The sequence below is a fragment of the Pseudorca crassidens genome, chromosome 6, assembly GCF_039906515.1.
Source record: "Pseudorca crassidens isolate mPseCra1 chromosome 6, mPseCra1.hap1, whole genome shotgun sequence".
Classification (NCBI taxonomy): domain Eukaryota; kingdom Metazoa; phylum Chordata; class Mammalia; order Artiodactyla; family Delphinidae; genus Pseudorca; species Pseudorca crassidens.
Genome location: NC_090301.1, coordinates 33,990,164 through 34,002,682, shown reverse-complemented (window position 1 = coordinate 34,002,682; position 12,519 = coordinate 33,990,164). Strand labels below are relative to the sequence as shown.

Sequence of the window (12,519 nt, the reverse complement as noted above, 5' to 3'; positions counted from 1 at the left end):
ATGCAATGGTGTATCATAAGCCATAAAAAGAATGAAATCTTGCCATTTGCAACAAAAAAGGTACAGCGCTAACTGAAACAAGTCAGGCATAGAAAGACAAGTACTGTATGATTTCACTTATATGTGGAATTTAAAATTCAAAACAGATGAAGAAACAAATCAGAGACAGAATCATAGACAAACAGAACAAACAGAGTGGAGGGGAGTGGAAGAGGAGTGAAATAGGTAAGGGAAATTAAGAGGTACAAACCTCCAGTCACAAAATAAACGGATCACGGGGATGAAATGTAAAGCATGGGGAATATAGTCAAAAATAATGTAATACCTTTGCTGACAGATGGTAACTAGACTTATCATGGTGATCATTTTGTAATTTATAGAAATGTTAAGTCACTGTGTTGTGCACCAGGAACAATATAGTGTTGTAGGTCAATAATACTTCAAAAAATGAAAGAACAAGCTCATAGAAAAAAGAGATCAGATTTGGGGTTACCTGAGGCAGGGGGTGAGGAAAGGGGAATTGGATGAAGGTGGTCAAAAGGTACATACTTCCAGTTGTAAGATAAATAAGTACTAGGCATTCAGTGTACAACATGATTAACATAATTAGCACTGCTATAGGTTATATATGAAAGCTGTTATGAGAGTAAATCCTAAGAGATCTCATCACAAGGAAAAATCTTTTTTCTTTTTCTTTTATTTTGAATCTATATGAGATCATGGATATTTGGTAATCTTATCATGATAATCACTTCATGATGTATGTAAGTCAAATCATTAAGTACTGCTTAAACTTATACAGTGCTGTGTGTCAATTATATCTCAATAAAACTGAAATAAAAATAAATAAATATTATGTGGAATCTAAAAAATGGTACAAATGAACTTATTTACAAAACAGGAATAGAGTCACAAATGTAGAAAACAAACTTATGGTTACCAGAGGGGAGGGGGGAGAGAGAGAAATTGGGAGATTGTGATTGACATATATATACTACTATGTATAAAACAGATAACTAGCAAGGACCTATTGTATATAGCACAAGGAACTCTACTCAATACTCTGTAATGACCTATACGGGAAAAGAACCTAAAAAAGAGTGGATATATGTATTTATATAACTGACTCACTTCGCTGTACACCTGAAACTAACACAACATAAATCAACTATACTCCAATAAAAATAAATAAATAAATAAATGTTATTGAAAGAATAAAACATAGGACTAGGAGAAAAGGGGGTTCCTTGATCACTCAACTCAATGTTTATGAATTAATTTATAAGTTTGAGTAAAATATGCATATACTTAAACACCATTTTTAAAATTTTAGGAGTTCTGTTTCTGGCAATGATGGAATCGATTATTTCAGACCATCTCACTGCACAACTGAAAAAGCTGACAAAGTATTTTAAAATTTTTTCTTTGGAAGCATCAGTCAGTTATAAAGGCAGCAAGAATTTGCAAATCCAAGATGCCAGACAGAAAGGAAGTCTGGAGACTCTGAGCCCATAATTTGGAGCCATTTTCCTTCAAGGCATTTGAGGTGGACAAGAGTTAAGAGCTTTGAGAGAAATATGTAAGAATGAGGGAACAAAAACCAGAGTTCAGCCCCTGTTAAGGATGAGAAGCCATGGTAAGCACCTAGGCTTTCAGTTGGGGCCCTAGAGGGCTATACCCCAAGAATAAGTGCCTCCTTAACTATTGTACCCTGGTTGCCTCTCACTAGTCCCGGCCTTGATGTTAAGAATAAGAGTAAACCAAAAAAAGACTAATGCCCACAGGAACTAGAGCCCAAATCATTTCAGTCTCACCTCAATTGAATTAAGGTGATCTGGCATTGCTAGTGTTCCTAGGCTAGCTGGCTGCCAGATGCAAATGTATGTATTAGCTGTAAAAATATATAATCAAGAGCCTCAAATCAGTTCTACAGATTTTCAAATACAATATTTGGCACTTGATGAAAACAACTAGGCATATGAGAACATAAGATTTGACTAAAAACTCTGAGAAAAAAACCAACAATAGGTATAGACTTATAGGAAATCCAAATAACCAAGTTATCAGAGATGAACTTTGAAATACAATGATTAATATGTTCAAAGAATTAAAAGATAAGACTGAGGATTTTGGTAGAGAAGTGGAACTATGAAGTAAATGAAAATTCCATAACAAAAGGAAATAACTGAGATTAAGAACTCAATTGGCTTAACAGTAGATAAGAGACAAAGAAGAAAGAACCAATGATTATAAGACAGGTCAGAAGAAAATATCTAAAGCATAGAGATAAAAGATGGGAAATACAGAAAAGAGTATAAGAGACCTATAGACTATATTGTTGAGTGAAGAGGCAGAGAAAGTATTATACTTTCTCCCATATTAATATGTTCTCACCCCTTTTCTTGCCAGATCATTGACTTTTTAAAACAAACACTGAACCCATAATATCATCATGATGAAGGTTTCTGGACCAATAGCAAGCCTATGTCTCAAAGGAAAAATTAATATATAAATAACACATAAATAAGATGAAAATCTTTTTGTTTTGTTTTGTTTTTGTTTTTTACCTTGCCCGGGGTTGCTGCTGAAGTTTTTCAAGTCGTACTACAGATGGCTGGTTGGATTGGGATGCTGTAGTTGGCACCCCAACCGAAACATTCAGGTCTGGGGATAAGAATGCTGGATATTCTATTGGTTGTGGTATAATAACATTTCTGGAAAATGGTAATAAAGTTAAAATTATACAAAAGTCCACTTCTAAAATCAGTGTTAGCTATCACTTTTGAATCATTCTCTTTTACACTGTAAGCTCACCTATCCATATTGGACCACTAGAGGATAGAGCTAGGAAAGAAGACAGAAGGCAGAAATACTGAGAGAGTGACCTCTTGGGTACTCTTACTACTAAGATCATGGGTAGCAGAGATGGGAAAGAAGAGAAGGACCTGAAGTTCTAAGGAGAATTAGAAAGTGTTTGAGCCCAGACCTCTCTCCCTATCTCTAGATCCAAATCTCTATCTCATGGCTCAGTCAAGTTGACACAAAAAACTAACCATCACAAGTCCACCCCTTGTCAACTTGGTACCCATAAACATCTTACAACATGCTTAATCTCCAAATGAAAACAATAACAAGGTCATAATTAACCTTACATGATACAACTCTCCTGTATACATACAGCCAAAACTCACTAGCCCCTTCCCCAGAAAAGGATGTAAAGTCGTTGAGTGATGTTTACTCTTCTCCTTAATATCCTGAAACTTAAATAACTATGATGTAAGGTTAACAATACTTAAATATTATGATATAAAGGAAATATATATTATGTTATGTGATAAGGAGATGAGAGGGAAGAAAAGCATATATATAAATATTTTTTCCAGGTCACTGAGTAAATGGGCCAGAGTAGCACATCCAAAGGAATATGTTGCCTCCGAAACCCAAGAGGCCCATTAGGTGTTATGCCTCTTTTTTTGGTTGTAGGAGAGCCCAGATACAACAACTTACCCTTCACCTCAGCCGGAATATCTTGACAAGCCCCATACCTGGATCCCTAAAATTTCACTGAGGTAGAAAGCCCTCGAATTTTATCAGACTTATTTCCCACCTTCAGACATGCAAATATCTTATCAATCAGTCTAGAATAGTGCCACTTCTTGCTCACTAGGTCCAATCAGCATAATGTCATTACTGTAAGGGTGAGTGTGATATCTTATATAAGAGAAAGTAATCAAGATTCCTGTCTACTATATTATGACATAGGGCTGGAGAGTGATGTATCTCTGAGGTAGGACAGTGAAGGTATACTGCTGGCCTTGCCTGTGGAAATAAAACTGTTTTGGATGGTCTTTACTAACAAGTATGGAGAAAAAAGCATTTGCCAGATCAAGAGATGCATATCAGGTACCAGGGGGTGTGTTAATTTGCTCAAGCAATGAAACTGCAAACTGGTACAGCAGCTGCATTTGGAGTCACCACCTGGTTAAGCTTACAATAATCTACTGTCATTCTCCAAGATACATCTCTTTTCTGCACAGGCCAGATAAGTGAGTTGAATGGGGTTGTGATGGAAACCACCATCCCTGCACCTTTCAAATCCCTATGGTGGCACTAATCTCTGAAATCCTTCCAGGTATTGCTTTTGGTTTACTCTTAGTGGTAGCTCTAGTGGCTTCCATTTAGTCTTTTCCACCGTAATATCCCTCATTCCACAGGACAGGGAAGGTATTCACCAACTGTTGAATACATATATTCTAATTATGCATTCTGGAACTGGGGAAATAACTATAGGATGGGTTTGGGGACCCACTGGGGCCCCCATGAGATGAATCAGAGTTAAAACTCCATTGACCACATGACCTCCATAAGCCCCTATTCTAACTGGTAGACAACAGTGACATTTTGGGTCTTCTGGAATTAGTGTCCATTCAGAGCCAGGGTCCAGTAGTCTCTGAAAACTCTATTTCCTTTTCTCTGATGCACAGTTACCCTGGTAAAAGGCTGTAGTTCCTTTGGGGGAATGCTGGGAGAAAGATTAACATAATTTTTGGCACTGTACTGAGGTCTCTCAAGGGGATCAGGCTTCCCCTTCATTCAAAGGGTTCTGGGTCTGTAAACTGGTTCAAACTGGGAACTGACTGAGGACCTCTGCTTTTATGATTTAGGTTAGACTTTTGTTCATTTGACCTAGAACTTTTCTGCTGATACAGATCAAGTAAGAATTTAGCAGGCTTCCTGTATATTCTATTTCTAGGAATATCATGATCAACCAGCCATGCCATAGGTCTACATGAATCAGACGATTGTGGTTGCTGCTTTGACCCTGCTGTCCATCACAGTAACCACACCCACCTTGCCACTTCAGGATCCAATTCCTCCCAGTTCACTTAGGTTTTCCAGTTCAGTGACTGCAGTTCCCACTGGCCTACAGAGAAGAGCAATCACAGGGCTCTTCAAGGGTGGGGATTCCCTCACAAACTTATTTGTCACAGTCATGGTGAAAGGTGTGTCTTCCGGAGCCTCCCAGGGTGAATAAGTAGGTCTTAAATGACAAATCCACTCTAACAGTACAATCTCCCTAAACCTTTGAATTCCTTCCTCTACATTAAACTAAAGTAGATCTGGCATTTTCAATCCACTCACAGTGGGCTATCTTTTGGTCCATGTTTCAGTAACCAACGAAGTGTTAGAGTCCTTTGTAACTCCCCAAGCTGCAAATTAAACGTAGAATCTCTGCTTAGTGAGCCCATTTCCATAAATTCGATACGATCCAACTTTATGGTCCTGCCACCACTATCCCATACCTTTAATATCCTCATACCCTCATACGTCCCCTGGATTTTTTTTTTTTTTTTTTGCGGTACGCAGGCCTCTCACTGTTGTGGCCTCTCCCGTTGCAGAGCACAGGCTCCGGACGCGCAGGCTCAGCGGCCATGGCTCACGGCCCCAGCCGCTCCGCGGCATGTGGGATCTTCCCAGACAGGGGCACGAACCCGTGTCCCCTGCATCGGCAGGCGGACTCTCAACCACTGCACCACCAGGGAAGCCTCCCCGGATTTTTATATATATAAATTAGAAAACTCAAGCAGTTCTTTCTGGAGTGTGGTGTACTTCCTCGTGGGTCACACTTTGAACCTCACCTTTAGGGGCTTGCTGGAACTTGAGTCTAGTTACAGGCCTAGAAGCAAAGGGGGGCCGTGGGGGTGAGTTTTGAGGAGAATCAACATCGTCTTGCATGGCAACTGCCTCAGAAGAGGCCATTACTATTTCTTCAAGTAATGCAGGGTTAATCCCCTCAGATGGGGTGGAAAGGCCACTACCACTTTTGCTGGGGGTGGAGAGGTCTCTTCCACTGGGGTTTGAGAGGTCACTTCAGCTGGCAAAGCAGATATATCAGAATTTATGGACTCAGCATCCCCAGCTGCATCAGAGTCTTCTCCTATTTTCCCATCCCAACTTTAAGGGTCCCACTTATTCCCAACCAATATCCTCACTTTAACAGTAGACACCCTGTGAGGCTGGGAGCTCAATTTGCGTTGTAATTCAGGCAGCGGCAGGATGAAATTCTGGCTTCGATTTTCAGCAATCTTAGCATTATGGCTATAGGAGATAAGGGTCTCCTGCAGGGCATACATGGAAGATTTCAGGTCATTTACACAATGCTTGAGCTGGGAATTTGAATCCTTGAGCTCATTCTTTTCTCACCTTTGTCCATCAACATTAGGAATACCCAGCCAATTCATTATATTCATTAGTTTGACAAAAATGTTTGAAAGTATCATATATATAGTCACCCATATCTTTGCTTCTTTGCTTTGATTAGGGGTATCCAATGGGTGATATTTTTCACATCACTATTGCCAGATCACGCCATGGACTATCAGTGTCTCTTTACCACTAGAAATAGAGTCATTAGAGTCTTTAAATCTATAATCGGATTAGAGAGCTAATTCCACAAACCCCAGAACCAATTCAGAAAACTTGTCCTTAATCTTCTGTTTCTCTAGAGTCACACTCGGTATCAAAATCTGTATTAGTGAGAGCTGTTCAGAGAAACAGAACCAATAAGATGGAGAGAGAGGGGGAGAAAGAGAAAGACAGAGAGAAGTTCATTATAGGGAATTAATTTAAGTGATTATGGAAGCTGACAAGTCCAAAGATCTGCAAGATGAGTGGGTCAAGCTAGAGAGCCAGGAGAGCCAATGGTGCATAGTTCTAGTCCAAAAGTCTGCAGACTCAAGATCCAGGAAGAGCTGATGCTTCCATTCAAGTCCGAAGGCAGGAAAAAGCCAATGTTTCAGTCAAAGGCAATAAGGCAGGAGGAATTCTCTCTTACTCAGGGAAGGGTCAGATTTTTTGTCTATTGGGGCTCTCAACTGATTCGATGAAGCCCACCCACATTAGTGAGGGCAATCTGCTTTACTCAGTCTGCTGATTTAAATGTTAATCTCACTCAAAACATCCAGAATAATATTTGACCACATATCTGAGCACCCCCTGGCCCAGTCAGTTCGACACACCGAATTAACTGTCACACCCACCAAGTTATTGCCCTAGTCCAGATTGTCAGTATCTCTCATGTAGACTAATGCAACAGCTTCCTCCAATCCAATACTAAGCTACTTCTGTCCATATTCAATCCTATTGATAGGATCATATAAAATGCAAGTTGATCATGGTACTTCCTCTACTTAAAATTCTTCAATGGTTCTACATCTGAAGCACTTCCAAATTTTTCCAATAAAAAACTCCTGTGGGTAGAGGACAGTGAAGGTCTCTGGAGGTATAACTTAATGCAATCAGACACAAACCACACATCTTGGAATCATTTTGTTATCTTGAAAATTTGTGACTTTTTAATTCTACTGCATAATATATAAATGTTAATTTTAAGATAACATTTTCCCTCTCAAAATCTTTGAGCAAAGTAATACTCCAGAAAGATGCACCATATCTTCCAGTGCTTTGTGTTGCCCTGACACACCCCTGAGGACTCAAAAGAGTAAAATTTACTCACATTTGAGAAGCATAAACCTACAGTGATGATGATGGTGATGATAAAACATTTATTACTTTAATAAGTAGCTAACAACTGAGAATTCTATTTGCTACCATGTTCCAAGTGCTTTATATGTAACTTATTTAATCATTACAATAACTCAATTGGGTAGCTGTTATTTTTATCCCATTCAATAGATGAAGCACAAAGAGCCGAAGTAACTTGCTCAAGGTCACACAGCTAGTACCTGGCAGAGTCCATGTAGTCTGGACTCTAGAGCCTCACCTCTTGACCACCATATCTTGCCCGTGACTACTGCTTCAGCTCATCTCCCATTGCTCCTTTCCTTGCTCCTATGCGCTTTGCAACCCACAACAAACTACTCACTGTTCCCCATTGTAACATAGCCTCTTATGGCTCCCACCTTTTACTTATGTGCTGTCTTTGGGGAATGTGTCTCCTCGTCCTTACAAAATCAACCTGATGCACCACTACTCATTTTTCAAGTCTTACATCGAGCACTCTTTCTTTTGTGGATCCTTACTTGATAATACGATCCTCCTGACTCCCCCAAGAAGTATGGGAAGCCCCTTGGCTGTGTCCCCCAGACCTCTATGTTACCCTCTAGAAGGGCTCCATCTCATTTGTATTATCTTATTTTTTTTACATGTTACCTTTGCATTAAACCATGAGCTACTTGAGGGCAGGGACCAAGCCTCATTTATCTTTGTATTTTTAGTGCCTTGCAAACGTTCAATAAATGTTTATTGAATCAATGGATAAATAAGGAAATAATAATCAATAAACATAAGAAAAACATTAAGCTTTGCTATTTCAACAAATCACCAATACCAAATGGACAACATTTATTTTTAATGATAATACCCAGTGCTGATAGGAAATCAGCACTTCAGAATATAATTTCCTATTCTATACCTAATTTCCTCAATCTCATTTCAAGTATTTTCCATTCCTTATTCTTGGATAGCACCATAGATTAAATATCTCTCTTTCAGGTGCTCATTTTTCTTTGATCTAATTTTACTGTTGAAATTGCAAGACTAATTGACATACTATACGTTAAGTTACTTTTGGCCTGCTAATTGCATTTTTTTGACCATAGGCTTTTTGCTGAAAATTTGGAAATAACAACTGGAGTGTGTGGAAGTGGGGGGTAATGCTACCATACTGCAGAGCAGAAAACTGGCAACTATTAGGCATCTTGATCTTAAAAGTTCCTCACCTCTTTCTGCAAAAGGAACATCTCACTGGCCAACTTTCCTTGTTAGGCTTCCCCTCCCTTCCCTCCTTCAGCCATGAAGTTGGCAACCCTTCTCTTCTTTTCTTATCTCCAGACCTCCTCAACTCCTCTCTCCAGGGCTACACCCTGTTTGGCTTTGTTTAGGCTTCCCCCTTAAACAAAACAATTCACTGCTTTCTTTATCTTGGAGTCTAGTTCATTCTGGCCATGTCTTAAGACAACCAAAATTATCCATCAAATGGATTACATATTTTAAATGCCACATGATATAACTGCGTTAATAAGACTTTAACACTTACGTCACAGGGTCTGTTCTTTCTGGAGGTGGTGCAATATTCATAAACATAGATGGCTTAATAATTTTCTGAAGAGGTTTTAACTGAGGAAAATAATAGGTATATATTAACACTATTTAGTTACAATTCCAGTTCATCCTAATACTACTATCCCCCAGGACTTAAATGATATATATAAAGAGGAAAGGAATTAAGAGAGGAAGAAAGAATTAACATTGAGCACTAAGTATCTTCCAATAATTTTGCATCTTTAATATTATTTAATCATCCCAATAATCCTATGAGGTAGATAACTATGCCTATTTTACAGATAATACTGAAGATCAGTAATTGTTCAAGGGTTACCCAACAGGCATGAGAGCCAACATTTGAATGCAACTTTATCTCCTCCAGTGCAAGTCCTCTTTATACATTATCATGATAGGTAAGTAGGGGACTATGTTACTGAAAAGTTCATGGACATAAAATCAAATAGAACTTTTATTAAATTTCCCACTCTTTTCCTTACAATGCCTTTGTTCCTAGTTTTTAGTAGAGTCCACCTACATAAAACAATACAGTATTTGCCCAGTCTTATTTCAAAAGGATCTATCTCCCTAAGAATGGTATTGTTACATGTTATATCCAGATATAACACCTATCTCTGAACTTGGTACTCATAAACTTTGTCACAAAAAGGACTAAGCCTTTTGTGACACAGTTTAGGACTGATTAGGGATCCCTCTAAGGCCTAATTTATGATAAGAAAATAGGCAAAATGAAAAGAAAGAAAAATCAAAGCAGAAAGGGGAAAAAGAAAAAAAGCTCGTGTCTAGTGGCTTTCATCAATATATTACTTACCTGTGACTCAAAATATATTAAAAAACATTATAATATACCACAGGCAAAACTTAAAAATACATTTTACAGGGATTTCCCTGTTAACACACAGCAGTAGACTTATTTAATAAGACTGATGTACCGACTCTCAATTCCTAATTAAAAAACAGCCAAGAATATGAAAAATAGCAAAAACTGAAAAGTAAAGATTATATGTAAAGTATACAGGTCATTTCTCCTACATAACTGCAGTACTAATGGGACTGAATTTATAAATGCCCCAAAGCTGTGACAGTACCCAGGGATATCAAGATTTCTCTCAAACACTTGGTAGGAATATATGTTGCTACAATTTTTCTAGAACAATTCCTTGAAAAGGCCATTACTGACAATGATTTCCATTCTAGGAATCCGGTCTGAGGACATAATGAAAGAAAAGGATATAGGTTAATGTACAAAAATTTTCTCTGCAACATGGATATATGTAGTAAATTTAAAGGGGCAGGCTAAACCTAGGAAGATACCTTCTTTGGGCATGTTACTCTCTTGATGAATCAAGAAGGGTTGATGTTGAAATAATCATGGGGAGAAAGGATTATATGTGATTAAAGTACAAAATATCTTAATAACATCAATGACTATTTTAATGATTATTTTTAGATATAAAAATACATTCATTTCTTGAATACTTAATTTTGTTTTCAATTACGTAAGTGTACACACACACAAAAGTATTATAATAAAGGCATTTCGAATAAAATCTCATTATTTAAAAATGTATAAGCAAACAATGGTAAAGTTTCATTTTTCTTTAGGCTAGAGAAAAATGGTGTTCTTTTAAAAATATTTTAAAGATTTTATCAAACTGGAAAGGATAGAGGCTCAGGAGGATGATTTAACTGAAGAGCTGCAGTAGAATTATTTTTAAAAGAGGGGAACTAACCTGATGTGAAAATCCATAACCAAAGTTTCCATAGGAGAACATAAATTCCACTTCTGCCCTGCAGATAAACTAAACATGTGCCAAACTTATTTTATTGTTTGATCAGAAAGATATTTTAATGGAGAGGTGATAACAAGTGATATTTTTACCTCACAAATCTATAAGTTAGAAAAACCAAAGCATGAATCTCTTGATTTAGAAAAAAAAATTTACACAAGTAACTCCTATAGAAGAATCTATGGCATTCCTGAAATGTTAAAAACCTTACGTTAAAGTTAAGGAATATTACGTGATTAAAATATGAAAAATATCAATTTACAATTGTTAATAGAATTATGCAGAGATACATATGTACATATGTATATATGTATTCATATCCATGTATATAATATTTTTAAGTATTTATTCACACTTTTCCCATCTCCACTTCCGTTTTCAGATAAAATTTTGATTTAGACAAGTGATTTCATCTCTCTGAACCACAGCTGGCTCATATGTGAAATGAAGGAGGGTGTCAGAGGTTATGCCCTCAAATGTCCATCATTCTGTTTTTTATGTTTCCTATCCCCGACCTGGCTACTGGCAGCAGAAGCCTCTCTAAGTAGATGATCAATTAATCAAGATAATAATTTTTAAGTACTTAAAAAGGAATTCAAGTAAGAACTGTAAACAACTCTTTAGAAACTCCTTAAGGAGGAAAATAATATTTCCTCAATTCAGTATGTGAGGATCCTAAGGCCATGCAAAGAAGTAGCCAGAGGCGTTTTCCTCTCTTACCCAATGATTTCTAATTTTTGTGTTCACCATTTAGCAGTAAGATAGCAGCATTTTAAAAAACAGTGGAGATGAAGATTGTGAGCAAATATTATACGTTCTATTTAATATATTTCTATTAGTTCAAACAGTGACTGGTAGGGTAACAAAAGAATAAAAACAATATCAGAATAAAGTTACATGAAATGTTAAGTGTGTGCACAAAGCTTTGGAAGTTTCAGTAAAGTTCTTACTGTGTTTTTATTCAACATTCGGAGTTCTTCAGTAAAGCATCCTTTCTAGAAAAAGTAACAAACAATAAAATTCTTAAACATAGAAGCACTGATATAGTCCCTTGTATATTATCTAAATCATTTCATAAATTTTTAAAAATCAGGTAATGATGTTTAATGCACATATAAATTTAATAGCTAAAATACCAAAATAATGAATGTTTGGAAGAAAATAAAAATTCCAGGTTGTACCAGAAATAAATGTTAATATTTACATTTATGTTTTAAAGAAAAATGTTCCTGCTGCTTATACTTAGAGGAACTGCCAGGTCTGCACTCCTTTTGAGGGGTTAAACATGAATCTACATGATAGGCTGACTCATGACAGAACTGAGTGCTTCTCTCATCTCTTGGGGACTGTTGGGATCTTTTTAACCAGGAAAACATTTGGTATCCTTGGTCACCATCTCTGATCATCTCTGCTGTGCTATGAGTCCTCCCATCTAATCCAACATTCAATGGTTCTCTTTCTTTCCAGCATTTTCCACTGTGGCTCATGGAACCCCCATTCCATGGTTGACAAGCAACCTTCCATCTTTAACTGCTCCACTAAACATTTCCAGCTTTCTTTAGCTCAGACCTGCCTCATCACTAAGGATGCCGCTTCCATTATAGACTCCTCAAGTGAAGGCCCACATATCTCAAGGTTAGGTGGG

The 12,519-nt window shown here is 37.4% G+C and overlaps 1 protein-coding gene across 2 annotated transcripts in view; it reads right to left on the bottom strand.

Annotated features, from left to right (window-relative positions):
* Positions 1–12,519, bottom strand: part of C2CD6 (C2 calcium dependent domain containing 6) — a 134,135-nt gene that overhangs the window by 76,702 nt on the left and 44,914 nt on the right. For both annotated transcript variants that reach the window (XM_067740983.1, XM_067740984.1), the window contains exons 6-9: positions 11,825–11,869; positions 10,818–10,886; positions 9,059–9,138; positions 2,568–2,714 (exon numbers count right to left, since the gene is read on the bottom strand). In XM_067740983.1, the coding sequence (XP_067597084.1) occupies positions 2,568–2,714; positions 9,059–9,138; positions 10,818–10,886; positions 11,825–11,869 (341 nt within the window). The remainder of the gene's footprint in view (positions 1–2,567; positions 2,715–9,058; positions 9,139–10,817; positions 10,887–11,824; positions 11,870–12,519) is intronic.